Source organism: Falco rusticolus, chromosome 22 (assembly GCF_015220075.1).
Source record: "Falco rusticolus isolate bFalRus1 chromosome 22, bFalRus1.pri, whole genome shotgun sequence".
NCBI classification, from domain to species: domain Eukaryota; kingdom Metazoa; phylum Chordata; class Aves; order Falconiformes; family Falconidae; genus Falco; species Falco rusticolus.
In genome coordinates, this window is record NC_051208.1 from 83811 (window position 1) to 111182 (window position 27372).

Below are 27372 nucleotides of genomic sequence, written 5' to 3' on the forward strand. Positions count from 1 at the left end.
TTCAAAATATTTTTTCCTTTATCATCATCTCCAGGTGAGAGATGCTCCTCGGCTTCAGCACTGTGTGTGCAAAGCCTGGCTGTGCATGAGGGAGCAGCCTGGTTCCACCTGTCGAACATGCAAAAGCAAGCAGGTGTAATTAAAAAAAAAAAAAATATCAAAATTTCAGGTTATAATTGCAAGCAGTAACAGAAATGGCCCACAGGGGGGTACTATGGACCAGGGTGGTTCTGGATGCTTATTCACTTCCTTTAAAAATAATTGGTTTATTTATTAAATAAAGTTTTAACTTCTATTTTGATTATTTGGGGGGGGGGGGGTAGTTCTTTAGTATTTTAGGTTTTTAGGATTTTTGTCCTTTACTTTGTGCGTGTGCGTAGTTGTTTAGTATTTTAGGGGGGTTAGTTCTTTGGATTTTAATTCTTTAGTCATTTAGGGGTTTTATTTAATACCCCCCCCCAGACCAGCTGAACCCAGGGGTCCTTCCCAGCTCTGCAGGAGGCAGAAAAGCTTCGCAGACAGCTTTGATGCGGGGAGCAATCCCAACCCTGGCCAACGATGTTAAGACCGTGGAGGTGTCCTAACACCACGTCTCAGGAAGCCACGAAGAAACCGTGGAAAACTTCACCGCAACTCACCCACGCCTTGCTTGTTGGAGAGCATCTTTAACAAATGGCAGGTAGGCTTTAAAAATTAACGTGCTTGGTGGGTGCTTGAGGAGCTCAGCGATGCTAAAAGATGCTCCGGGTTGGGTGGGAGAAGGGTTGTGTCGGGGATCTCCCCCCCCCCCCATGCTTGATGCACCTGAAGCAGGAGGTTTTTCCCCTCATGCTGGTGTGCAAAGGCTGGGGGAGAAAAAAAATAAAATTGGGAAATGGCACCAGCTGGAGCATTTTCCACAGCGCTTCCAGGCAAGCAGGAGGTCAGGGGCAGCACCAGAACAGGTTCGTTAACCAAGGGTCAATTTTTATTGTGTACAATCAACACAAATAATTACTCGGTCTGTAACGAATGGGAGCGATGTATTGTGCAGAAAACATCTCCAAAGTGTCAGCCACTAAAAATCACTATTAATTCTATTACCCTCTCTATATAATTCTCTATATAATTCTCTATATAATTCTCTATATAATTCTCTATATAATTCTCTATATAATTCTCTATATAATTCTCTATATAATTCTCTATATAATTCTCTATATAATTCTCTATATAATTCTCTATATAATTCTCTATATAATTCTCTATATAATTCTCTATATAATTCTCTATATAATTCTCTATATAATTCTCTATATAATTCTCATTAATTCAATTTGATTAATTAAATTTTAATATATATAATATGCTAATTGCCACCATTAATTCACAGCACCTGGTGCAACGACACAGAAATTAGGAATTGCAAATTTTTTAAAAATTTAAAAATTTTTTTTTAAAATTGCACATTTAAAAAAAAAAAAGGGCACAGTTTTGCTTGTTCACCCACGGATTTTTGGAGGTTTCCTGGGAAATCTTTCACGCGGTGTTTTTATGCCACCTCCATCTGGTGGATGCCGCAGGGGTGAATCCTGTGGGTTCAAGGCACATGGAAAGACCCAAACCCATTTTTTTTTAATTTGTTCTTTTCCTCGAAGAAGCCCAAACCTTTCTTCTCGGGTTTTCTTTGGTTTCCCTGTGGTGTGTGGGTTTGGGGAGCGCTCCCTGCAGCCCCTCAGGAGCTGATGCAAAGGTTTGGAGCCCGTCTCGTCTGGTGGCTCCTGCCTGGGCTCTGCAGCTCAGGCGCGTTGCAAACCCAGCTCCTCCGGGCGCCGCAGCGGGAGGAGCTGAGCCCGCTGTCGTTCAGGTAGGCACAGAGACCACCACCACGGACCTGAAACCTGGGAGGACAGACGAAGACATCCCACCTCAGGTGAGGACAGCAGGAAAAAAGGGGGGAAAAAAAAAATCACACGTTAGCTTCCCCACCCCCCTTCAGTTCTCAGGCATCCTCATGGGCATCGCTACGCCCCAAAATATTTCTGTTTTGGCAGCACTCCAGGTTGACCGTCGGAAACCAAACACTTTGCAAGAAAAAACCCCCAACAAACCAAAAAAAAACAACCCATCAAATGAGGAGTGTTTCCCCCCCAAATGCACCACTTCCACCTCTCAAGTCAGAGGGGAGAAGCAAGTTCTGGACACAACGTTGCCTTTCCCAAACATTGTCCCACCGCCACCTCTGGATGCACCTCAAGTGCCAGAAGAAATGCTCGTTCTGGGGCTGAGGAAAGACCGACCCATGACGTAATGATGAAAACCAGACTCACGGGTGAGATAAACGCGAGCGGTTCACCCATTTCCACGGTTGCTCCTTGTCTTCCCGAGAAAGGCCGATCCAGTGCTCCGAGATGCCTTTATATCTCATCACGAAGTTCTGAAAAAGAGGGAGAGAAAGGCTTTGCGGCAGGTCACAGGGCTTCAGGACATCTCCAGCAAGTCCCCACCTGCAGAAACCTCCCTCCAACCACATTTCACTGGTTGCTCGTGCTCCTTCGGTGCTTGAACTTTTCAATCTGCTACCAAAAAGTGTAATTTTTAAGGCAGAGCTTTATTATTGCCTAGAAATGGGGGGTGGGGGGGTGTTTCCATAGTTCTTGCATTGGTTCATTCTGGTGAGAAACGTGAAGACACCCATGACAACCTACTCTCAACAAAACAATGGTCCTCATCCCCTTGCCCCAGATCTCCAAGGAAGGTCCTGGAAGAGCAAAGTCGTCAAACGGTGGCAAATATGCTGGTAGCTCCCCCCCCCCCCCCCCCCCCCCCCCCCCGCTAAGCATGCTCTCATGTCTCCTTACCAAGTCTTCCAAGCTGTCGAGCATGGCCAAGGAAGCACCGAGTGCCGAGCAGTTGTCCTGGCTGGATGTCCAGTTCTGCTGAACCTCCAAAAAATAGTAGCATTTCCCTCTGTACCCGATCCAGTCGAATGGACACCGAGAGCAGGGTCTCGGCCGCGGCTGAAAAGCCTGCACTGTCATCGATAGAGCAACAGCGTCAAGGAGCGGCACCTTCCCCTTGCCTCACCAGGGTGGGGAAGGTCGTCCCCCACCCCATGTCCTTCAAAAAAATCTTGGATCTGCCTCAGCGGTGGGAGGAAAGAAAAATCAAGAGACCAAGAGATACATCGGGGGGGTTGGAAGGAGAAAACAAACTCAAGTCATGGCCCAGCTTGTGGCATTGGACAAGAAACGTGGGTGCCATACCTTCACAGGGTGGTGACCTTCAAAGACACAAGTTTTAAGAGGAGTTCCAGAGCAGCCCTATCCCTACATGTGCCCTTAGGTATTGCTACTGTCGTTCACGCAAAAGATGGGCAAAGGACAGAAAAAAAAATTGCCTCGTTCCTGCAGACTTGGTGGGACTCGTGCCAACATCTTCTGCTTGGACGAGCAGCAGAGAAACGGTCCCTTCTTTGAAAAAAGCACCTTTGGGAAATCTCAGGCGACTGTACCCGTGACACTGCTCTTTCCGTTTGTTTTTTATAGGTTTCGAAGCGATATCAGCTCCTACACAGAGGAGATGGGTTTGGTCTTTGTAGAAAGGCTTCTCTGCTTGTGGACACGTCCCTCTCCTGGAGAGGACAACACCTTGGGTTGGGCTGCGTCTTCCCTGGGACCACGGAGGTGGATCTGGCACACGTGCAACAACTCAGAGCATCTCAGAGACGTTCCTCATGAGACTAAAACCTCGATACTCACCTGCAAAGGTGATGGCTGTGATGAGCAGAGCTACGAACAGCACCGCCATTGTCACCTGGCAGGCAACACGTGCCTCTGGCTTCATCTCAAGGTTGTAACCTGCAGGAGAAGAGACCTTCAATGCCTTTGAGGGGGTGCCAATGGGAGCAACATGCTCCAGGTCCAGGCTGTTGGCCCAAAAGATGTTTTTTTTCTCCTTTTCCTTGAGGATGAAAGGGACTTTTAATGGAAACTTCCCATATTGAGTCATCATGGAGAGCACCGAGCGCCGCGTCTGAGCACTTGGGTGATGCTCATCCAAAGCATCTTCTGGAAGAGGCTTCCTAAAGCACAGGCACCGTTTGATGCCCAGATGGTGAGAGGCTAGTCTCCTCCCCTTGCCAGGTGGGCTTTTGCTGTCATTTTGGGTGAGAAATTGCAAAAATTCTTCTCTGTGTAGAATAAAATTCTGTATTTTTTTACTTTGGGGAGCGCTTCCTTAGCAGGGGAACATTATTGGTCTGGAACATTAGTCTCCCCAGTTCCAGCTGTAAACTCCTGCTCTGAAATGCACCATAATTCAAATTATGCTGTAATTTCTGCGTTCTGCTTCATTATTAAAGCTCAGCGGACTTCATTCTCCACCTAAACTGAGACACGTTGGGTCTTGCAAATAATCCGAGTCGTGGTCACTCCATCTCTGCATCTTGTGATCCACAACATGCCCTTTCCTCTCACCATGAGCAAAGAAATTTCTGTGCCCTAAGGGTTTTAACTAAAAAATCTCAGTGTTTTCAGCCCGTGAGACTTCCCTTCTTTTTCTTTCAAGCTTCCCCCTGTTTGTCCCCACCTACCACATGCATCAAACCTCGTGGGACAAACCCTCCCTTCTACTCTTGCTCCCCTCCTCCCCATGCATAAAAAAGTATTAGAAAGCGAGGTCAGCAGCAAAATTTGCCAAATAATAAAATAAAGACATTGAAAAAAAAAAAACCCTGCCCAACAAATAAATAAAAGAAATAAGCCAAGGGGGGGGGGGGGGGGGGTGGGGAGAGAAATCCTCAAAAATCTTAGTCCCTGCCTGGGTAAAGAGGTGATGGAAAAGATCCGAAAATCCCCTTTTCTACCACCTTGTGCACCAAGAGGATGATGGAGATGGGAGGAAGGGTCAGGAGAACTGAAACAGGGCAATGCTGCAGGGAAGGCAGGGATTAATATTTTGCTGATGTGTCTAAACTGGACTGAAGTCCCAGGCTTTTTTTTTTTGGGGGGGGGGTGGTGGTGTGTGTGTGTGTCTTTTTAACACTTCAAGCTGTTCTAAAATTCCTTGATTCTAATTCAGAATAAAGCAGAAATTTGTACCTTTTTGAGGGGAAAAAAGAAAAGACCCAGAAGAAACAGTGCCTCAGGAAGGATTAATCACATACGAGAGTAGCCCGGAGTGGTTGAAATGAGACTTTACAGCAAAAAGCCCATCTGCTGGTCAACAAAAATTTTCCCCTGAGGGAAGTGCTAGAAAAAGTTGGTTTTTTTTTTTTTCCCCCTACAGCCCCTCCCCCTCTCCCTTACCTCAGCTGGTTTTTGTTCTTGAATTATAGAAGTATTTAAAAAAAAAAAAAAAAACAAAAAACCAAAAAAAACCAAACCCCAGTGGTTACCCAGTTCATTGCTCCACAGTTACCTGTGCGCCTGCTCCTTTCCGTGCCCAAAAATCCGGGATAGTCCCTTGTTCCCTTCATTCCCAGTGGGTTCCTCTGCCTCCGCCCCACCTGCCGACGAGGTTCCATCCATCACGAGTGCGACGAAGGCTGTCGGTCCTCAGCCTCCCCCCAGGACCCACAGGGACCATCCGCGGGCAGAGGTGGGAACCCCCTGCCCCAGACACCCTCTCTACCCCTGGAACGCTGGTTTTTGCACCACAAGCTCTACAAATCCTCTCGTCTCTCTAAAATCTACAAAATTATTTTAATAACGCCAACCCAATCCAATCTCACGTTATATTAAATCAAAGCTGCCGGTTTGCGGTACTGGCAGGCAGCACAAAGCACGATGCTGCAGGAGGAAAATAAACATCATCAATTCCACGGGACGAGTGGTTGCCTCGGTGGAGAGCAGCATGATAAGACGTTCGATGGCGACTCTTGTGTTTTTCGAAGCTGCTTTCCTGAACAAAAAACACTTTTTTTTTTTTTTTTTTTTAAGAGGACATCGGTTTTCACCCACCCTATTAAAATCTCCTCCTAATTAAAGCTTTCTCCTAACAACGACACTTATTTTCTCCCTGCAATTATAGTTTTCTTCCCATCCCCCCCCAGTTTAAAATTGGAGTCCAACTCCCCCCAGCTCATCCCAAACCCCCTTACCTGGATCCAGCTGGTGGGAACAAGCGGGATGCTGAGGCACAACCCTCTCCTGCCAAAAGAAATGTGAAATAGAAAGTATTAAAGAATTAAATATTTTTTTATTTTGTTTGTTGGTTGGTTTTTTTTTCCAGGGGATTTTCATGAGGATGCTCCGGGGCAGATGGGGAAGGGGCTGCCCATGAGCAAAGCTGCCGTAGTTTCCCACCCCGCACCCTCTTCACATCCTTTTCCTGCATTTCCAGCCTTTTTTTTTTTTTTTTCCAGTTGGGGAGGAAAAATTATCCCCAAAAAATGCTTTTTTTGGGGTGCAGGAGGGGAAAATGCTTGCTGCTGGAGATCGCTTTGCTCCAGGGTGCTGGGATACCCTGAAAGGGACCTCAAAGATGCTATGAGGTACATGAGCAGGCAGTTCCCTCCAGCCCATTTTATGATTTTTTTATAATAAAAATCTTTTTTCCACACCACTGCCTCCCTCAAATTTGCATCCTTGAGCCGAGACTGATCCTGTCTCCCCCCACCCCCAATAAATGGGGTCATCAAGTAAATGCATCCAACAGGGAAAACACTATTAAAAAAAAAGTGCTCTTGCAATTAAGCTATCCAACTCCAGGCTTTTACCCCAAAACGTAATTTTTTTTTTCCATTTTCTTTTTTTTTTTTTTTTTTCTTCTTAAGCAATAGTCACACACCATCAGAGCTGCCGCTTTTGCAGAGCGCAGGAAGAGTGAAGTGTAAAGCAGCTCACCACAAAAACTTTCCATGGGGCTAATGAAGCCTGCAGGTAGAGAAAAAAAAAAAATTGAAAAAAAGAAAGCATTAAAAAAAAAAGATTTTAGAAAGGCCACGCTTTTTCTGCTGCAGCCTTTGGGTTTCTCTGCTTTTACCTGATTTCTTGCTGCTGACAGGTACTGGGGCAAAGTTCTGGGGTTTTTCTTGCTGTCTTTTAGGTACGTGCAAAAAAAAACCAAAACAAAACTTGTTTCTATCTTTCTATCTCTATAAAAAGATGTCTGCAAATGGGGTTAATAGCAAAAAAAAAAAGAAAAAAAAAAAAAGAGGAAAAGGGAAGGGAAAAAGGGCAGGATAGCCGGGGACTGTGCTGCTGGTTGCTCTGTGCGATGGTCCCAAACCTGCAGGAGAAGAGGAAACGCAGTATCCGTCTGGATGCCCTAAAGTCACCCGCCGGGGCTGGGAGGTTGCCAAATAAAAACTGAAATAAGTAAAGCAGAAGTAAAATAAAGCAAGACAAAATAAAGTGAAATAAAGAAATAGATTTTTTTAAAAAAAACCCGACAGTAAAACAGGATAAAATTAATTAGCAGCCTGCAGGAAACGGCTAGAAAAAACCCACTCTGCTTCGTTCCAGTGCCAGAGCCGGGCAGTCCCTGCGCGCCCCGTGCTTTTACAACCCTCCGTGCCAGCAGGTAGGACAGAGACTGACCATTGCATCAAAAGCAGCAGAAGAAACAGCCGCGTACAGCAAAAGCCGTTTCAAGTCGCTGGCAGCCAATATTCTGGGGAAAAACCACGAAATATCGCCCGCTGCCAAGTCACCTGATTGTCTGCTTCTGGCCACGCTGATCCCAGCCTTGATGTGCTTCAGCCTGACCCTCAAAAACCTTATTTAAAGGCTTTTTTAATTTATTTTTTTTTTTTTTGTCTCTGCATGTTTTCCCGCCTGCTCAGTGCAATCATTACGCCCATAGGTGTTTCTGCACCTCCAGATGTGCGACCTCCTCCTGGCTAGAGGACACCTACCCGCGACTGACCTTAATTTACAAGGGAAGCCTGTTGGAGATACATATATAAAATTAATATTTATTTTTTTAACAAAAGGAAATAAAAGGCCCAGACGATGCCATTTCCTGGAGCTGGACGCAGGCGCAAGCGAGTCGGTCATAAGGTGAGGTTGCCCAAGAACAACTTCACTCTTCAGACACTCTTGCAACCTCCTGAGCCATCATGGCTGGGGAAATAGTTTATGCTGATTTAAGACACCCCGGGGAGAGCTTTTCTTCTGCCAAGAAGTGTCACAGTAAGTGTTATTTTGGGGAAAAAGCGCTTATTCCGAGCTTTGCTTTGGGAAGACTTTGGGGGGTTCTTGCTTATCCATCCCCATGTGGAGGTTTCCAAGACAGATGGGAAACGTTGGCTGGATTAAACACCCCCGACGGTGGGATCCCGGCTGGCACAGAGGGGAAAACTGCGCAGAAGGGATGGGGGAGAGGGAAGCTTGCAAACATCTGGAGGTTGAAGAGTTTCACCTCTGAGACCCGCCACTTGTGGCAAAAAAACGGGTCCCGAGGCACCCGACACGAGCCAACGCACCTCGATGGAAAACTGCTGCTGAGCCCACGCAGGGGATCCTGGTGGAGACGCTGGAGAGACCTGTGTCCCGCCGGCTCCCAGCTCCACCGCGAGTGGGTTCCTCCTGTTCTAAGTTAAGCCAGCTGCAGAAGGTTTCAGGCCTGAGCTCCACTGGTGGGTGCCCAAGGCTGCCTGTAGCCCCTCCACCACCTGAAAACCCACCCTTAGGTGATGCCCTCATGTCTGCATCCGACCTCTGGACCCCATCAGTAGTGATTTGTATTTCTGAGGAAGCAAAGCAGCCATAAACTTCTGCTCAAGCTTGCTGGCTTGACAAAGGGGGGGTGGGGGTGGTTCTTTTTTTTCCTCTAAAAACCCCAGCTTTTTCATGTGAAAATGTGCTTTTTTTTTTTTTTTTCAGCAAAGGTGGCCACTCTCACTCCTGCCTTGTGCCCACGGTGGCATGGGGTCCTCCTCAAAGCCAGTGCACTGGGGCACCTCATCCTGCTGGTGCTGGTGGCGGTGCTGAGCAGGCAGGGTGAGTAACCAGCTCTTACCTACATCTCAAAACCCCAGTGAGCGAGCGCGGAGGGGAAATCGGGTTTCATTTCAGCCTTCGGAGGGGACGAGGTTGCCCCATGAAGATGCACCTAGACACGTCCCCCACCAAGAGTAACCCCCTCGGCGAGGGTGGAGGACACAAGCCATGTTTTTCAGGCTGGCTTAACAAATTGGGTGCATTTGCAGCAGGGAAAAAAAAGAGGATTGCACAAAATCAACCCCAGCCCTACCTGTTTTTGTGGGTTTTACCCTCAAACAGCCGCAGTCTTTCACCCCAGGTTGTTCCTCCAAGTTTTTCAGGGCTGTCTGCAGCCGGCGGCGACGGTCGCTCCCCGGCAAGGCAACGAGACCTGGGGAAGGAACCACACAGAGCGATGCGTGTTGGCATCCCTGATGGGGTATTTCTGCAAGTCCCAGCAGGAAAACCGCACAGGTAACCTCCCTTCCCACCCAGCTCTGCTGGGAGATGCTGAGGTGGGACCTTTGCGGGGCTTCCCTCCCACCCAACTGCAAGGAAGGCCCCTGGAGATGGGAGGCTGTGATAGCAGAGGGGAGCTGGCAAGGAAGAATTATTTCTTTGCGTGCAGTTTTTGCTGACCCATCCTCCGTGGAGGACCAGGGTCAACCCTAGGGAGGAGGTTCCTCACCGCCCTTCCTCCATCCCAACCAGCCGGTAGCATCCTCGCGGTCACCCAGCTGCAGGGCGAGCAGGAAAAGCCACAACAGTGTGAAAAAACCCCGAAGAATGGGGAAAGAGCCGGGCTGTGGGATGAGGAAGCCCTCGGTGCCCTTCGGCTGGTGGTTGGGGAAGACCTTGACCACCCTTTGGGGTGTCTCATGGTTCTCTCTCCTCTTCAGCCTGTGCTGGCTGCAAGCTGTGTCCCCAGAACTGGCAGCTCCATGGGGACATGTGCTACCAGCTTTCCAAGGAAAAGGGAGAGTGGACTCGGGGCAAGAAGGGCTGCGAAAATCAGGAGTCTCAGCTGGTAGTGCTGCGGAATGAGAAAGAAAAGGTAAATATAGAGGAGAAGGCTTGAAAAAGTCCTGAAAGTCTTTTTTTTGGGGGGGGTGGGCAGGGGAGTGGTTAAGCGCGGGAGCAGGAGGTGTGGGGATACAACCGGCTCTCGCCCGTCTCCTGCTCTGATGTCTCCTAAGAGGTGACGGGGAAGAAGAAGGGGCTGAATTGTCACCTGAAGCCCCTCTATGTCCCCCCACCCACGGGTGGCATAGGAGGAAGAGGAGGGATGCAGAGCCCAGGTGGAGGCACTGGTGTCTCGGGCGCTGAACTGAAGCTGTTTCCAGCCCTTCAAAGCCCAGGAGACCTTCGCATCCCTTCTGCTTGGGGGTTAAATGACTCGGAGTTAACTCCGTGGCTTTGCACTTCCACGAAACTCTCCGCGGAGAGATTCTGGGAGCAACCAACCGCCTTCATTTCTCAGGAGTACATCAAGAATATTACAGGCAGAGGCACGCAGCCAGTGTGGATCGGATTAATGTCATCCCATAGGAGCTGGATGTGGGTGGACCACACGCCCTTTAACACCAAAATGTGAGTGTACCCGGCAACCTGCTGGCATGAAAAGCAGCTTTGCTCCATCTCAGATCACCGCATGCCCTGATCCACCTTGCCAAGAGCTGGTGGTCCCTGCAACGGTCTTGTACTCACCCTGCCAAAGCTTTGCAGACCGAGCGCTGGGTTTACGGAGCACGGTAACCCAACACGTCCCACCGTATCCATGCAACCGACACGGGTTTTACCGGTCCGCGCATGCTCCTTGCAGGTTTTACTGCAAGCACAGCAACCTGCGGTCAGATCTGGGCCACCACCGGCGAGGTGGTGTTTGTAGCACCATAAGACGGTGGCAGGAAAAGGGCAAGAGGACCTCCCCACCTGCCCTCTTGTGCCAGCCTGGAAGAGCTGGCTCCTCTGGGGCAATAAAATCATTGTCCTGCAGGTTTGGCACGCTGCAGGAGGCGGATGACGGGTGCGGGACGCTGAAAGACGCGATGTTGGAGATCGATACCTGTAAGGGCGAACATGAGTGGGTTTGCCAAAAAGAGCCCTTCCAGCTCTCCCCACTGATGGCAGAAGGCGGGGAGAAATGTGACGGCTCCATCTGACACGTGCCCATCCCACACATCCAGCCTGCAAGACACTTGCTGCCAATATCTGGGGTGACGTCCGCCCCGTCTTCGCCCCTACGGCTCTGGGGGGGATTTCAGGGTTTGCAAATCCACTTCCCATGTGGGTCAAGACAATTCTGTAGGGGCGCAGAGCTACGACATCAATAAAAACCTATAAAACCAGCTTTCTTCAATTTATTGAAATAAGGCAGGCTTGTAAAAAAAATAAAGACTACAGGTGGCACAGAAGACATGATGAATATCGCAAAGCTCAAGTCAAAAAATTTTTCCTAGGGATGCGCTGCCGGGCATGCGCCTCCCTGGGCGCACCGGAGAGCATCAGCGCCAGGACACAGGAGGGTGGCTGAGTCTTGGGGTGGGTTATTTTGTCTTCTGGGTCTTTTTGTAGTTGTGAGATTAGTTGTTGTTGGTTTGGAGGGGGGTGGGGTTTGAGTTGGGGTTCTTTTGTTTGAGGTTTTAAGGGGTTTTGGGGGCAAGGTTGGGTTCTGAGGTTTTGGGGTTTTTGCAGAAACATTCGACTCTAAAGCATTCCAAGCCCGTGCAAATCCACCACTTTAACAAATTTAACAGGGGATTAAACTCAAGTGAGTCACTTACTGGCCCGACCAGCTCACAGGCAAAATACTGATCTCAAAAGACAAATAAAACAAGCTTTTTCTGATGCAGTGGTCCAACAGCAATGACAGACCAAGGAGAGTTAACCTTGTCAAAGACGATAAGAGAGGTACTGATGAGAAAGTTTCACTGAAACACAAGCTTATAAACGCAGGTGATAAAATCAGACACAGGGATTTGCCGAACTGCTGACTTCTGCTCGATCTGCTGGTGTGAAGCCCCTGTTCTGGGAATGTTTTGCTATGGATATGCTGTTTGCTTCCAGAGGACGTAGCTGTCGGGCTTGCTGCAGAGCCAGTTCTTCTTGGTCTGGCACAGGGATGAGCTGATGCTCTCCTGGTTCAGGTATGCACAGGGTCCACCACCCCGCACCTCAAACCTGCAATGCCGACACCACCAGGAGAGTAAGAAAAGCAGGAAAGGAAGAAGGATACCCCCGAAAAAAAATTAAGGCAAGCTGGCATTTCCTCTCTAGGAGAAGAAGGGATGGCATTTGGCTGAGGGTATCTAATAGGGGGCTGGTGTGCAGCATCTTTGCTCCGTCCCAGGCATCCCATGGAAAGCCAGGAGCTGCTCGGACATGGTGGCAGGAGAACGGGTCATCCCAGAGCCTCCAAGAAAACCCATCCAAGATGGGAGAAGCAATGCAACATCCCCCCCGGGGCCGTTTCAAACCACACCAAGAGAGAAACCTGCCCCGGTTGCCAACTCCGAGCACCCAACGCAGACAGAGGGACCAACCAGTTGTTGAAGGCTGTGCCGTTGGTCCACCACCAGCTCTCATCCTTCTCCTTTCGCAGCCCAAACCAACGGTTAGCTTCGCTTTTATAGCGTTTAATGAAAACCTTTAAATCAAAGAAGCGTCGTCTTTTAGCTGTTCTTGCCTCCTCCGCCTCCTCTCTTCCACCTGTGTCCATCACCCCACCCAGGGATGGTGCTTTCCCCAAGGTATCTGCTCCTGGCTACAGCACTGGGTGCAATCTGGGGCCAAGCAGGTTTTTTTGTTTGGGTTTGGGGATTTTTTTGTCTTTTTTTAAATCTCTTTTTATTTTGGTTTGGTTTGGTTTGGTTTTCCCCATGTTTCCCACCCTGGTAACTACTGCAGGGGCTCAAGCAGCCGTTCTTACCAGTTCATCCATGGTGTTTATGGAGGCCAGCGAAGCTCCCAGGGCCACACAGCTTTCCTGACTGGTGGTCCAATTGCTCTCATCCTCAGAAAAATAATAGCATTTCCCTTGGAAACCAAGCCACGTGTCTGGACACACATGGGAGAAGTCTGGCTGGGGCGAGCTGGACCCCACACGGACAACTGAAAAAGAGAAAGGCAAGATGCACAGGCAGCCTTAAAAAGCAGGACAACTGGATTTTTTAATTATTTTTTTTTTCCTTGAAGCTTCTGGGGGGAAATTGGGGGTGATGCCCTTGGGAATAGTGTAACTGAGTGAGGAGCCAGGTCACCCGGACCATGGTTTAGGGAAAAAGGAGGTCCCTCCTGAAGCAGGCTTGGTGCTTTGCTTAGGGAGCATCCCTTGATGCCGGGAAAATCCCGGGATCCCCCCACTTCCCCAAACCAGAGCTGCCTGGCCTGGATCCTCCCCGTGGGGGATGCCTGGACAGGACTCACCAGTCAAGGTCACCAGCAGGGTGAAGACGAGGAGCATGAGCATCACACACACCACGACGGAAACACGCACTGAGTGGGATCTTTTCCAGTCTGACTTGCTGGTGTTGGACCCTGGGGGAGGAAAGAATAGGCGAGGGGCTCAGCTGGGTCCTTTTCCCCCTGCTTTGCCCTTTTTTCTGCTGGATCCTCAGCCCATCCTGCGCCCTGGCTGGGACAGGGACCTTTCTGGGGCTCGGGAGGGTGAGGAGAGCTTGCAGGGGGCTCAAGGGGCTGCCCACAAGGTGGGGAGAGCAAACATGTCCCCCTTCAAAAGCACCAATATGCTTTTGAGGACCTAGGGATGGATTTAGGGCTTTTCAGCCTTTAGAGGTGGCCACATCGTGTGAAATTTAGTGCAGACGTGCCTGGGTTGATCCGTACCCACCCGAAAACTCCGTCCCCATCCCACTGGTGCTCCACCAGGGCAAGATGCTCTTCCCACCCCTTGCCCTCACCTGGGTCGTTGGGGTTTTCCTCGCCATTACCCCATTTGTACTGCTTTTCTGCATCACTGCAATTGTTCAACACTTCCTCTTGATCTGAAGAATTCTGCTTTTGGGCTCCTTTCCCCATCGTGGGCAGAGAAGTGCCTGACCCGGGGGCTCACATCCACTGGTGTCTGCAGGGATCGTGGCTCAGGCTGTGTGTCAACAAAGAAAAGGCTGAGAAAAATCCACAGCCAGCCATGCCTCTTGCATTTCAAGATCCCATGAAGCTTCCAGAGGATCTTTTTTGGCCTCTGCAACACCCCCAGGCCTCAGGGGCGAGAGGTACCATGTGAAGCCGTGGCAGGGGAGCGTGCTCGTCCGATGCTGAAAACACGTTAAGGGAGAAAAGAAAGCCAGAAGGAAAGACCCAGTGAGAGGGGAGGGGGAATAAAAGAGAAGGGTGGAAAAGAAAAGATAAAGGGAGAGAAAACCTGAAGAGGAAAGATAAAGGAAGAAAGAGAAGACAAGATAAGGGGAGAGGGGAGAAAAGAGAAATTTAAAGGGAGTTTAAATATTAAAAGAAAAACGAAAATTTTTAACCATCCGCAGTTGATAAAAGCAGTTTACGTGTTTACAAGAGGACGCAAGCCTGTTAAGGGGTCATCAGCAGTTGCTGAAGGGAGGGAGCAAGCTCCCCGACGGGTCAGAGCGGAGCTCGTGGTCTGACCCCCTCCCCAGAAACCCACAGGAGGAAAGGAAACTGAATTTAGACCAGCTGCTCATGCTGAAAACAACTTGTTTTGCTCTCTGGAAAGACCTTAATCTGAGTTCCTGTATCTGAGCTTCCGGGTTACAACAGCTTTTACTTCTTCCCTTGGTCTTACGAAGGGCATTCCTGTACCATTTCGCTCTGGGAACCAGCTCTAAAGGTCAGGGCAGGTCTTTGTTGTCAATAAATAGAGCAGGGCAAAAGCGGCAAGAAACTCCCTTTCCCTGCACAGGGGATTTGCAGGAGGAAAATGCTTGAAGCCGTGCTGGGGAACAGCGTTTCAGGAGCAGTTTTAGGGTGAAATGTGGCAGAAGAGAAGAAAAAAAGCCCCAACCAGGGTGGGCTGGGAAGGGGCGATGCTCCCCCATCCCTGGAGGTGCCAGGACCAGTAGAGCAGAGGCCCCTCGCTGCCACGAGCTGGGTGGGAGCTGGAATTTCCTCCGTGGGCTGGGGGCTGCTCCGTGCTGCATCATAACGAAAATACTTGGGAAACGAAAGAAAAAGTCGGTTCCTTGAAAATGTCCCTACCCGAACTGTTTAGGTCGCTGGTATCAAACTGAAGCTTTCTGTGCGTTTTCGGTTCAGCTTTCCAATGATAAACGTAAAAATTGAACTAAGTCCGTTAAAAATGACCCCACAGAGGTTCACATTTTTCACACACAAACCCCCCCCAAAATTAAGACGTGACACAGAGCATGCTGAGCTCCTGCCCAGGCTTTACCCCTCCCAAGCCCACTGTGGTTTCCAGCCTTTTCAGTCCATCTGCTCCCAAACCACTATTCATTCCACTGAATTTAAATATATTTAAGTCTTTTTTTTTAATGGTGTAATTATTTGCCCCTTTTCCCCACGATTTTCTTCATTCCCTTCCAGCGAAAGCAACCCCTCCGGCTGGAAGGGGCTGAGCCCTCCGCCCCTCAGCACCGCAAAGCTCTTGCGAAACAGCGGAACGGAAAAAAGAAGCAGCCGAAGAAACGTGTCCCCTGAAATCACCCGCAGCAGCGCAGGCAGGGGGCCAGCGCAGCCGTGGGGGCAGCAGCCTCAATAAGCCCGGCTGAGCAGCAGCGACAGTCTGGGAGGGGGGGGGGGGGGGGGGGGGGGGGGGGGGAGGGGGGGGGGGGGGGGATGGGGGGGGGATGGGGGGGGGGGATGGGGGGGGCTCTCCTCCCTTCAATTTGCCGCTTGTAAGTTGGCTGCCCGATTCTTTCTGCGCGCACCCCCCCCCCCCCGAAGAGCCCTGTCTGTGGGCAGCCCCTGGCAGCCAGCCCAGCTCCGCACTCACCCCGCGCAGCGCACCCCGCGCAGCGCACCGGCTCGCACCCCGCGCAGCGCACCCCGCGCAGCTCACCCCGCGCAGCGCACCGGCTCGCACCCCGCGCAGCGCACCGGCTCGCACCCGCGCAGCCCACCCTCGCGCAGCTCACCCCGCGCAGCGCACCGGCTCGCACCCCGCGCAGCTCACCCCGCGCAGCACACCCCGCGCAGCTCACCCCGCGCAACGCACCGGCAGCTCCCCAGCGCTCCCCAGCGCTCCCCAGCGCCCCGCAGCACCGGCGCCGCCGGGGGCTCAGGCGCCACCCCCAGAAGGGAGCGGTGCCCGGTGCTCCGTGCTTAACAGTTTCCAGGTATCGGTGCGTGGTTTGGGGTTTTTCATTTGCTCTTTTTGCTCCGCGCAGGCGAGCGGGGATGCCTGCGCGCCCGGCCGGCGGGGAGCGCACCCCGGGCTCCGCGCTCCCCCCTTCGCAGCGGCCTGAGGCGATTTGCGGGCGCAGCCGCTCGCTGCAGCTGCGCCGGTGCTCGCCGCTCGGGGGGGAAAAGCAACAGACCGGGAGGAAAACCGGCGTGGGGAGAGAAGGAAGCGCTCGCAGGAGAAAGGCGTGGAATTAAACGTGTAGGTGAGGGGAGCGCGGGGAGGATGGAGGCAGGGGGAGCAAGCGCGCGGGGACCGCCCTGCCTTTGGGGACCCCCGTGGCTGTCACCGCAGGAGCACGGGAAGTGGCGGGGATGTCGTCTGGCCGCAGACACACGGCAGCTGGTGGGCCGCCTGAAGCAGCCTCTCCTCCCTCCAGAAAAAGGATGATGGTTTTCGGGAGCGATGAGCTTGCTAGGTGCTGGTCCTGGATGACCCCGGTCCTGGCTGATGCTGGTAGATCCCGGTTCACCCCATTCCCTGCCTCACAGGAACGGTGATTTCTTCATTTCTCATCAAACCAGGGGCTGCCCACCTTGCTTGATGGGTGATGCGGGAGAGACAGGGCCAGGGTCTTCTTCTGGGGGCGCACCAGTGAAGGGGGAGATGGAGCAAGCTGCAGCGAGGATGATGAAGATAGATTTTCGTTCTTAACGGGATGCGTTTGGGTTTGGGCCCAACACACTATTTCTTGTTGCCATCCCCCACCAGTTTCTGCCCTCAAATTCTCTTGGAAACGTGTACCTGGAGGTGACATCCCTGCACTATGTGGTCCCTGTCTTGGAGCATTGGAGACCTTTGGGGCTTGGGAGGCTCTTTGCACCCTCTGTGATGCGCCCCCCCCCCCCCCCCCCTTTCCCCAGAGAAACCGCCCACTTTCCCTGTTTGAAGAAAAAAAATATTTATATAAATTAAATGCTGCTCTAGCCATCTGCAAAACCATCGTTTGGGTGAGCTGGCTGTGGAGATGGGTCGGGGGTGATCAGTGTGGCCACCCCCTCAGTATGCCAAGCCCCCTGACCACAGACAGCGTGTCCCCGGGAAAGGAGGTGGCTGCTCATCATCGCCTACCCACACAATCCACCTCAACCTCTTGAAGATGCATCCAGTGAAGATGCTCACGAGCGAGCCGCGCACCCGGGGGTGACGTATGCTTTCCACAAGGAGAACTGAGTCAAGAGGCCGGCGGTAAGCCCATAGTCATACGAGTCATAGGAAATTATTTGGGGTCTTGCTGCTGCTGCTTATACTGATAGAAGACACCCTCAGGATCCCGCTCCAGTCGCAAGCCCCAAGGCTCAGAGCTTGGGGGTCAAAGATTCAGGTATCCCCCTATTGCTGGTCCTGGGAGGGCATCACCTGGGTCACGGTGCTGAATTTCATGCCATCAGGTGTGAAGGCAACACACAGGGGAAAAAAAGGGGCACCAGGCCGTGCACAGCCAGACCCAGGAGGTCACTCAAGGTGGCGGGCAGGGTCTTCCCCAAAGTGACAGCAGGCTGCAAAAACCCCACCACCACAGCGTTGTGGCTAGCCACAGAATTCTTTGGGAGAAGGAGAAGCGCTCCCACATCATCAAGGATGCTGGTGCTGTCTGCTTTAGCATCCAGTGTTTTCCCATTTTGAGGTTCCTCATGCTTCCTGGTGGTCTCCTACCTTTTCTTGGCAAGGAAGAGCCCAAGGCCTCAGCAGCCTGCCAAGGCAAGGTGTCACAAGCTGCCCCCAGCCCCCCCAGCCCCGTGCCACCCACCCACCGGAGCCTGCACCTCGCAGAGGGCTACACTGTGCAGCAGGAAGAGCGGTGAGGGTTTCCTCCACCAGCTTCACCTAACCGCACCGCCTCTGCTCAGAAAAGCTTCCCTCCTTCTCCACCCATCGCTCACTTCACACGCCCTTGACTTCAGTGACGGAGGATGATGAAGGTTACACCGTCATGACCCAACGGAAGGTGAGGACCCCACCCTGACATCCCAGGTGGTGGACCCAGGTACTGGGGATCTTCTCGGCCAGAATGGCCACAAGAAGAAACCACGGGCAGCAGCAATTTTTGCAGTTTGTTTTCTCCATCCTTCCCTGGGCTTCCCCTCAGCGTCACTGCAGGGGTGAGCAACACCACAGAAAATTTCGTCAAGGTGCCTGGGGGGGCATTTTGTCCGGTGGTTTCAAGCTTCAGCCTCTGGGCATCTCCAGCTTCACCTCCCTAAACGATGGCCAGTCTGGCATTGCCTCTTACCGACCCTGGAAGTCCATACAAAGAAATTTAATTCCTTAGCGATCCTTACTCCTTTTTTCCTGCTCCTTTTTTTGCCAATGCTCAGGATGGCGCAACTCTCGCTATTGCATTTTTGTTTTGCTGGGGTTAGATTTAACCTCGCACCAGCAAAGTCAGCACGCTGCATGCAGCGGTACCTCGTGCTGCGCCCCTGATGCCTTCAACCGGTTCATCCATCACTCAGCGCAGTTCATTTCTCCATAAAGTCTTCCAAAATGTGTTTTGTTCCCCAGGCACGCCCCGTGACAGGTGGTACCACTCATACCCAACCTTGCCAATCAAACTTTACGGCCTCACAGCTCAGCCCGTTTGTTATTGCCAAAGTCTTAGCGATGGATGAAAAAGTTCTGGAGGGAAAACTAGCCCTTCCCTGACCTTCTGCTATAACGCAATCCCTTTCCGTCTCAGTTTCGCAAAGCTTTGTGCAATGTCTAAAACCTGTAACTGTGGCATAAACCACCCTCTGGACCAGTAAAAAGAGGAAAGGGCATAACCAGTTAGCAAACAGGTTGGCTAAATATTTAACAGTAACTCCCAGCAAACCTCCACCACCAATATTTTATTATTCCAGGGGATATGGGATGCTGAAAACCTCACTGTGCCACCACAGTGGGTGGCAAAGAGCTGAATATCCAAGGAAAGGACTATCTTTGGACTGCCTGTGTTATGGATAAGCCTCAACAAAAATCAAGTCATTTGGATTATTTCTGTAACTGGAGCATTAAGAAGCAGTTGTACTTCAAGTTAAAGCATCTGTCGGTCTGACAATAAATTCTAGTTCTTAGGTATTTCTACAGGGTGCATTATTTCCCCTTCTCCTAATAAAAACAAGCAATAATAGCGACCCCATCACCATCTTCCAGCCAAGTCAGTTGCCTCATCCCAGCCCAAGCAAAGGAGGAAGACCATTTCTGGTTGCTTCTTTTTCTTTTCTCTTGCTATTTCATGTGAAAACCTCACAGCTCACTTGAAGGGTCATAAGCTGCACCAAAATTAGAGAACTGAAAGTACCAAGGCCTCAAAAGAAGCACCTCAAACTCGCTCTTTTGCAGCCACGCGGACACAAAAGGACAAAGTGACCGCACATTGGAGATGTTCTTTCTGCTCTGCCCCATGTTTTGAGCTTTCTGGCAGCGGATGATAATTTTGTCAGTAGAGGCACAAGAGCATCCTGTGAGTGGATGCTGCAAAAAGCCACATCCTTTGGCGCCTCGCAGGGCGGAGGTGAGCAAGACGCTGCTGGGGGTGGAAACCAGCACGGGGCTTCTTGTTCGGTTGCTTTCGGTTTTTGGTTTCCCTCCAGCTCAAAAAGGAGCTGGGAAGGTTCAAGGACAATATTTGGGTCTTCCCACAAAGCTGGTGGCAATGGCTGAGCACCTGCCTGCCGACGCGGAGCGGTGAACAAATTCCTTGTTTTGCTTTTCTTGCATGTGCAGCTTTTGCTTCACCTATTAAACCGTCTTTACCTCAGCCCATGAGTTTCCTCACTTTTACTCTTCTGATCGGCTCCCCCATCCCACTGTGGGGGGTGGGCTGCGTGGGGCTCAGTCACCGGTGTGTTTAAGCCGTGACAACATCCCCGAGCAGCACTTTGGTGGCTCCTTGCTGAGGCTGGGGGCTTCTCCCACGCACTGGCCAGAGGGACCCCGAAGCAATTCTACTTTATTTCTCCACTTTGCATTTCTGCCCCTCACCTCCAGCTCCTCCAAATCCACAAACAAAAAAAAAAAAAAAAAAAAAAAAAAAAAAAAGACACCCCAAAACCAGCAAAACTGAGCTTCACAGCGCAGCAACTGCCAGCAAAGCACGGAGTTTTCCAAGTCTCTTGAATATTCCCAAGCCTCCGGAATATTGCCAAGCCTCCTCACAACTGCAAAAGCTGGAAAGACACTAGCGGTTAGAGTAAAGCAAGGATCCTTTGGTCACAGCTCCGTGTCGTTGTCATGAGGAGTTTTGACTTTTCTAAGTTAAAACTGAAATAAACATGCTCCATCGGAAAACTCACTGCCTTGTTGCATGGGGTTAATAGCACCTTGTGGTTGATCTCCTCTGACGAGGAGGAAATGTCAGGAGAAATCCAGAAGGGTTTTAAAATCCTTCTGAGTCCTGTTGGGGAGCTTTTGCCAGTGGCTGCAGACAAAGTATTTCATCTGGGAGCACCAGTCACTGCTGATCCCGTCAGCATTGATATAGGCACATTGTCCATTGCCCCGGACATCGAACCTGCATGAAAGACCAGAAGGAAAAACTAAAAGGGAAGCAAAAAGGTCACTGTCAGCCACAGGTCCGCAGTTCAGCCTTTCCCATACGGATTAGTGGTGCTCAGCAATGTTTCCCAGCAAACAACCCGCCCCATGCAGAACAAAAACTGCCTCGCGCTCCACAAAGGAGGGAATATTTTCACTTGCTTGGTCCCAGGGGGTTTCATCCAGGGATGCCCTCAATCCCCTGCCAGCACCTGCATCACACAAATCCACGGGCTGCAGCCCAAGTGCTTTAGCTCAAGCGAAAAAAAAAAGTGGTGTTTAATTGCTCCCACCTCATTAAATTTATATATATATGTGTGTCTTCTTGCCTTCAATCCCTGACCCATCTCAGCCCAGGGCATGGTTATGCTCTCCAGAAGACAGGACGTACATGTTGTTGAAGAGAGACTCGTTGAACCATTTCCAAGGTCCAGCACCTTCCCTTCGCAGACCAACCCAGTAATGCAAAAGCTTCCCGTAGCGCAAGAGAAAACGCTGGAAGAGGGGGGGGGAAAGCAAGCATCATATATATCTTTGCGTCTCCCTCCAGGGGAATCCCAAATCTGCTTCCCAAATTGACACACCAGTTCCTCAGGGATTTCTTATTTACCAGCTCCTCCTGGGTGTCGATGGTGGCCAAGTGGGCTCCATGAGAAAGGCAAGAGATCTGACTCCTGTTCCAGTCTGCTTCGTCCTCCGTGAAGTAAAAGCACTTCCCCCTGTACCCGATCCCATTTTCCAGGCAGCTGGGAAGGACGGGAGAGGGGCAGGAGGGACAGGACGGGCGTTTCTTAGCTGGAAAGAAGCAGAACGCATCCTGGTGTCTTACACCAGTGGGTTTTCTCCAGGGGAGGAGAAGATTTTGTTGGCGGGCACTTACCTGCCAGCGCGATGATGGTGATGAGCAATGCTGCTATGACCACGGTGACCCCGATGGGGATTTTTTTATCTTTAATGCACTTGAGGCTAAAACCTGGGGACAAACCACACGGAAGAGGCACGGCCGGCAAACCCGTGGCACGAAGAGCATCCCAAGCTCCCTGCAGCTCTTGTATTCCCCGCCCCAGGTGCCTTCAGCACCTTTAAATACAGCCACAAAGCATGTGGGGGGGGCACCGTGGGGTGCAGGCTCGGTTCAGGGGGTGCATCCCAGTGCCTCCATCAGCCTCCAAGGATTTTTGGGACTGCCCGAGCTCGCCGCATCCTCTCCACCCCTCCTCCACCACGGGAGATGGGCACCAACCCCCAGCCCCGCAGCTTGGGCTGCCCTGTGCCCAAGCTTGCAAGCAGCTTCGCCTTTCTTACACCCCCCTCACCCCAGCCATTTTAACTGAATTTTAGCTGCCCACCGTCACGCTAAGCCCAGCCGCAAACTCCGCAACAACATCCCCAAAACAAGACGCTTACGGCTCCCTTCCTCCGCTGTCCGCTGCGACAGAATCGTCACGGTGGGTGGGTCTTCGCCTGTACAAAAGCAAGAAGCTCACGCAAGTAAAAGGGCGGTGGGTTCACCCTGGCTGGATGCCAGGTGCCCATCAAAGCTGCTCCATCACTCGTGTCCTCAGCCAGGCAGGGGAGAGAAAATGCAACAAAGGGCTCGTGGGTGGGGATCAGGACAGGAGATCACTCAGCAGTTACCGTCACGGGCAAAACAGACTCGACTTGGGGAAAATTAGTTTAATTTATTACCGTTCACATCAGAAATAACACCTTTTCCCCACCCCTCCCTTCTTCCCAGGCGTAATGGAATTCCCAGTTTCTCTAGGTCCTCCTCCTGAGCGGCGCGGGGGGCTGGGGAATGGGGGTTACGGTCAGTTCATCACACGTTTCTGCTGCTCCTTCCTCCTCACGCTGCCCCTGCGCCAGCGTGGGGTCCCTCTGGTGGGGCGCAGCCCTCCAGCAAGGGGCTGCTCCAGCGCAGGATTCCCACAGGTCACAGCCTCATCTGGGCATCCCACTGCTCCACCGTGGACCTCCACGGGCTGAGGGACACGGCCTGCCTTGCCGTGGGCTTCACCACGGGGGTCTCTGCTCCTGCCCCTCCTCCTTCCCTGGCCCTGGCAGGGCTGTTGCTCTCACATAGTCTCTTCAGCTGGAGCAGGTTTTTGTTTTTTCCTTCTTAATATGCAATCACAGGGGCACTGCCACTGTCACTGGTTCACTCTCCCTTGGCCACCAGCTGGCCCATCTCGGAACCAGCTGGCACCGGCCCCATGGGACATGGCCAAAGCCTCTGGCTTCGTCTCACAGAAGCCACCCCTGTAGCCACCCCACTGCCGAAACCTTTACCTGTCCCGGGAAAAAAGCAGTGTTTTCCTTTCATCCGGTCTACATGCATGGTAGGAAGGAAAACGTGATTTCCACCTTCAGAAAAAAGGGATTCACTTTGTTTTTCCAAGCCAGCCTTGACTTTATTGGCTTGTGCCACGCTTTGTTTGCCCTGGAGAGATGTTGTCTTAATTACTTCCCCACTTCTTCAGCTATAAGGTGTCTTCAGCTCCAATCTCCACTCCAGGAACCCCAGGTCACCCCAAGATGTGCTGGATGGCCCTTGAACCTATCTGAGCCACGTCCCCCTGCCCGAAGCACAGAAACCGCCCCCTCTACCCCCCCTGTCACCCACAAGGCAGCTCTTAAAGTATCTGGGACAGGGGATGGCGCGTATGTACCTGCATCGGGAACAGCTTCTGCCATCCCTGGTGCCTCTGAGGGGACAGCAGTACCCTCTGGGGACGAGCGTGTCCCTCACCTCCACCAGAAGCAAGGTAAGGAAGGTCAAGGACACCCCGAGACCGCAGCACGGCACCAGGGACCAGCCAGGTTCTTCTCAGTCCCGGGGTTTTGCCAGGATGCTCCTGTGGTCAGCAGAATAAAAAGAAGAAAAGCTCACAATCCCCTCAAAAGCTCAGAGTTTGCTCAGCAGCACAAAAGCAGCACATTTTTCTAAATCTCTTGCTTTCCTCGAAGCTTCTTTTCCTCCTCCTTTTTCCATATCCCCGCCTACATCCACTCAGAAGAAACCTCCCACAGCCAGGTATTCCTTTAAATGTAAAGACTTTAATTTAGATTTGATTTAAAAATTTAAATAAGACTACTTACTTTAAACTCTTCCGGGTTTTGATCTTGTCCTGGTTCCAGATCCCACAGTAAAACATCAACAGATTTGAGTTTCTTCTCAGAGAAGCAAAAGCCATGCCATCGGAGCTATTTTTACAAGAAACCCCCCTGCTGTAACAGAAAAAAAATATCCAGCTGTGCAAAACAGAAAGCAGCATCTGCAGATCCTTCAACGAACCCTCAAAAAGTCCTCGACAGGTGCAGCTTTTCGAAGAAAGAACCTCCGCACTGACTGAAACTGTGTGTATATGTATATATACACACAGCTCTTGCAACAGACGCACAGCTGGCGTACTGCTCAGCATCACCCCTGTAAACACAAATTCTATTACCTACCCCAATCTGTAGCAAATATTTATCAAGTAAGAACAACCTTCATGTCTTTGCCAAGGGAAGAATAAAAAGGATATTTTTTTTCTCCCCAAACACTTGTTTTCAGTTGGTTTTGATGGATGTAGCTTTTTGCTACCGTCCCCAAAAATTATTCCTCCCCCAGGCTTCAGCTTGGTGCATTTTGGAGTTAAACCAGCAGATGATGAAGAGGCGGGGAAAAGGCACCAAGCGGGGAACAACAAACTGGAGCGTCAGAAAATACTCCCAAATGCACTGGGCTTGTGGGAAATAAAGGACTTGTGTCCCAAAAATCATGTCAAAAATGTTACAGGCAAACATTGTTCTAGATCATGGCCTTGGTAAGGGGAAACATTGCTGACCAGTGAAGCAATGGCCTCGCAAGCAGCACGTGAAAATAAATCAAAGGCGCTTTTGTCTAGTGCCCAAGGAATGCCGTCAGGATGTGGGAGCAACTCTGGGTGCAAGCCACGAGCCGGGGCACAGCGGCTTCTTTCAGGATCCACTGTCCCCATTGCTGGGTGGATCTGGGGCCAGCAGCGATCTGGGGATGAGCCTTCGAAGTCGGTGCGCGCCCAGAACAGCAGAGACCCCCAACCAAACCCGCCGTCAGCACGCTGCGGGTGTCCGTGGGCGCGCTGTGCTGCGAGGGGTCGCTGGAAGGTGGTGAAGAGCCCTTCACCCTTGTGTCTGGCCCCCGGGGGCTGCACGGATAAAGCCGGCACAGCTTGTTTTGTGGCAGAGGCCACTCCCGTAGGGCTTCCTGCAGCCATCCCCTCTGATGCCTCCGTATCTCACGTGCCACCTCACGCCAGGGGTGGAGGGGCACCGTCCTGTCACCAGTGCAAAGCAGCAGCGGGGTGGAGGCAGCTCTAAGTGGGGGGGTGGACACAGAGGTGATGACCCTGCACCCCAAAAGGAGGTGGCCTGGGCTCTGCTCTGGGTTGGGACCACGAGGCCAATTCTCGACCCCCTGCCATGAGATGCTCAGACCAAGGCTTGGGGTAAGCTGAGCTAACAGGAAGGGGGAGGGGAGGGCTGGGGGGCTCTGAGCTCCCACTTGGCGTCAGGATCCATCCCAGGCACTTCCCTGCAGCCTGCTGGGCCACGTGCCAGTAGATCTCGGTGGGCATCACGCCTGGGGAGCCAGTCCCTCTGTGTGCTCCATCCTTGCCTTGCAGTTCTCCACCAGCAGCCAGAGAGCCCAGGAACCCACAGAAACGTGAGCAGGAACGTAGGAGATGGCAACACCATCCTGGAGGACGTCGGCTCGGAGCTGAGGAAAGGTCTCTGCTCATCAGAGCCGCAAGGTAGCGTGCCCCGGCCACAAGGCACCTCTGCACCACCAGCTTTCCCAGCTTTCCCCCTGAACCGGAGAACTAAGTGAAGCTCAGGGCATCCCGGTGTACCTGGGGAGCGAACAGGACCGGCACACTTGTCCTTCTTTGGATGTGCGGGGGACAAGGTGGCTTCTTGGCGGCTGAAGGAGGCACTGACTACCTCTCAGAGGGTGAGGGGTGCAAGCTGGACGCTGCACAGGACCCAGTGCTGTTGAGTGGCCAGCAGGACCAGCCCCTGGAACACCAGCAATCCAGGCACCCAGCTGCTGGTGCTGGGGGACCAGGGAAGGGACCGATGGCGTTGGGGATGGGGGATGGATGCCAGGAGGGGCTGGTGGCACCTGGGGAAGCGCTAAAGTCTCACCGAGAAACCTGGGGTCAGCACCCTGTGCCCAACCAAGCCTCCAGCATGACTTAGCCAGCGCCAGAGCGTGGGGGACAGCCGTGGGGTCAGTGTGGGGACAGGCTGGAGCCTGGTTTGGGTTAGCGACCCCGGCACGTCATCGTCACCCCTAGCCCTCTCTCCCGATATAGGATTTCCTAAATAAAACCATACGGAAACCCGCCAGATCTTCCGGATTGGCCTCACCGTCCTCTCTGCTGGGAAGGGCTGGACCTGGCTGAATGGCTCCCGCAGGGACCGGAGCCGGAGTGCTTCGGGGAGGGGTGGGTGTCGTGGTGGCGGCCCCACCGTCACCCAAGGGACCTTCCTGACGTGCCATGGGCTCCCTCCTGCACCCGCAGGTTCCGGCTGAGCCTCTGAGATAAAGACAAAAGCTGCGGGATGCTGAGGGAGAACAGGATCAGCTCCGACGGTTGGGGGGCCGGTCAGGACAAACCACGGGGTGAAGCCACTAGCATTGGAGACACTGGTCCAAAAGCACCAAAATCCTCAGTCGCATCCCCCCAAAAAATCACTATGGGTGGATGCTCAGAGCAGGGAAAAAAAAAGAATCATCATGGGGTGAAAAATGATTTTTATGACAATGAGATCGTCTGGTGGCACCATCGAGGCCATCCACGAGGCTTCACTGAGCAGCAGCACGGTGGGTGCCCTGCGGATGGAAGCCACCCTGCAGGATGTGATGCTGGGGTAAGGGAATGGGAAATATTTCTATATTAAAAAAAAATATACAAGCGATTATTAAAATACCTTTTAATTTTTTTTTTTTAAGAAAACACCCTCTTTTGTGGGAAAATGAGGTAGAAATACGCTGGCAAGACGTGCTAAGTTTCTAACAGCTTTGTCGATGAGACAAGCTGTTGCTGGGAGAGCAGAGCCCGAAAAAAAAAAGATGCTCAAGTGGGTGGGGAAAACGGTATGTAAAACCAGGATAATTTGGGCAATGGGCATGACTCAGCCGTCACTGGAAAAAAAACCTTGGAGCAATGGGAAGGAGCATAGGGCGAGCATGGAACAGGCCACACTGGGGTGACACTACAGCTGCGTTAGCTTTTATCTTACTGTTTATACTTATATTATTATTATTGGTACGGCTTCGGGGCCGGCTCCAAGGGAAGGGGTATGGGGCTGGTTCTGGGCTCCACCTTCTCCTCTGATGGCAACCAAACCACACCCCAAGAGTGGAGATGAAAAATACCTTCGGCGCGGCTGTAAAATTGCCTGCAAGGAGGAATATTTCACCTCAAAAAAGACCGAAACCGGGACCACGTCTACCCCCGCTCCCCTGACGCTGGATCCCGAGTCCAACACGGCGCCCGCGAGCGTGGGGCCGGCGGCGGGCGGGGGGAGGGGGGCGGGGCCGTGCTGCGCATGCGCGGCGGG

General features: G+C 51.9%; 4 protein-coding genes and 1 long non-coding RNA gene across 13 annotated transcripts; 2 read left to right on the top strand and 3 right to left on the bottom strand.

Annotated features, from left to right (window-relative positions):
• Positions 1 to 47: 47 nt before the first annotated feature.
• Positions 48 to 11257, top strand: LOC119140552 (killer cell lectin-like receptor subfamily B member 1B allele A). The gene is made up of 8 exons (XM_037372013.1): positions 48 to 135; positions 463 to 679; positions 7919 to 8117; positions 8811 to 8927; positions 9243 to 9383; positions 9809 to 9963; positions 10390 to 10499; positions 10906 to 11257. Exons 3-8 carry the CDS (start codon positions 8045 to 8047, stop codon positions 11069 to 11071), a joined length of 762 nt encoding a protein of 253 aa, XP_037227910.1. The 5' UTR covers positions 48 to 135; positions 463 to 679; positions 7919 to 8044; the 3' UTR covers positions 11072 to 11257.
• LOC119140555 (C-type lectin domain family 2 member B-like) lies at positions 1535 to 6859 on the bottom strand. 3 transcript variants are annotated; one of them, XM_037372025.1, is made up of 7 exons: positions 6772 to 6859; positions 6083 to 6131; positions 5401 to 5488; positions 3741 to 3839; positions 2841 to 3013; positions 2310 to 2416; positions 1535 to 1880 (listed from the first exon to the last, which is right to left on the bottom strand). In XM_037372025.1, exons 3-7 carry the CDS (start codon positions 5456 to 5458, stop codon positions 1715 to 1717), a joined length of 603 nt encoding a protein of 200 aa, XP_037227922.1. In that variant the 5' UTR covers positions 5459 to 5488; positions 6083 to 6131; positions 6772 to 6859; the 3' UTR covers positions 1535 to 1714. The 3 variants fall into 3 exon arrangements, with proteins under 3 accessions (XP_037227922.1, XP_037227921.1, XP_037227920.1); XM_037372024.1 differs by lacking the exons at positions 6083 to 6131; positions 6772 to 6859 and having other exon boundaries at positions 5401 to 5531; XM_037372023.1 differs by lacking the exons at positions 5401 to 5488; positions 6083 to 6131; positions 6772 to 6859 and having other exon boundaries at positions 3741 to 4006.
• Positions 11256 to 16259, bottom strand: LOC119140554 (C-type lectin domain family 2 member D-like). 6 transcript variants are annotated; one of them, XM_037372019.1, is made up of 6 exons: positions 16075 to 16259; positions 13829 to 14013; positions 13335 to 13445; positions 12838 to 13019; positions 12407 to 12555; positions 11256 to 12089 (listed from the first exon to the last, which is right to left on the bottom strand). In XM_037372019.1, exons 2-6 carry the CDS (start codon positions 13944 to 13946, stop codon positions 11951 to 11953), a joined length of 699 nt encoding a protein of 232 aa, XP_037227916.1. In that variant the 5' UTR covers positions 13947 to 14013; positions 16075 to 16259; the 3' UTR covers positions 11256 to 11950. The 6 variants fall into 6 exon arrangements, with proteins under 6 accessions (XP_037227916.1, XP_037227915.1, XP_037227914.1 ...); XM_037372018.1 differs by having other exon boundaries at positions 16061 to 16258; XM_037372017.1 differs by having other exon boundaries at positions 16047 to 16132.
• On the top strand, positions 13958 to 20536 carry LOC119140569. The gene is made up of 2 exons (XR_005101650.1): positions 13958 to 14017; positions 16042 to 20536. It is a non-coding gene; the product is annotated as an uncharacterized LOC119140569 (long non-coding RNA).
• Positions 19072 to 27311, bottom strand: LOC119140553 (C-type lectin domain family 2 member G-like). Of its 2 annotated transcripts, XM_037372015.1 has the most exons (10): positions 27188 to 27311; positions 26176 to 26345; positions 23878 to 24006; positions 23448 to 23633; positions 23068 to 23142; positions 22186 to 22242; positions 21659 to 21751; positions 21389 to 21573; positions 21170 to 21273; positions 19072 to 20755 (listed from the first exon to the last, which is right to left on the bottom strand). In XM_037372015.1, the coding sequence occupies exons 4-10, from the start codon at positions 23470 to 23472 to the stop codon at positions 20599 to 20601; spliced, it is 696 nt and encodes a 231-aa protein (XP_037227912.1). In that variant the 5' UTR covers positions 23473 to 23633; positions 23878 to 24006; positions 26176 to 26345; positions 27188 to 27311; the 3' UTR covers positions 19072 to 20598. The 2 variants fall into 2 exon arrangements, with proteins under 2 accessions (XP_037227912.1, XP_037227911.1); XM_037372014.1 differs by lacking the exons at positions 26176 to 26345; positions 27188 to 27311 and adding an exon at positions 24232 to 25642 and having other exon boundaries at positions 23068 to 23218.
• Positions 27312 to 27372: the final 61 nt, after the last annotated feature.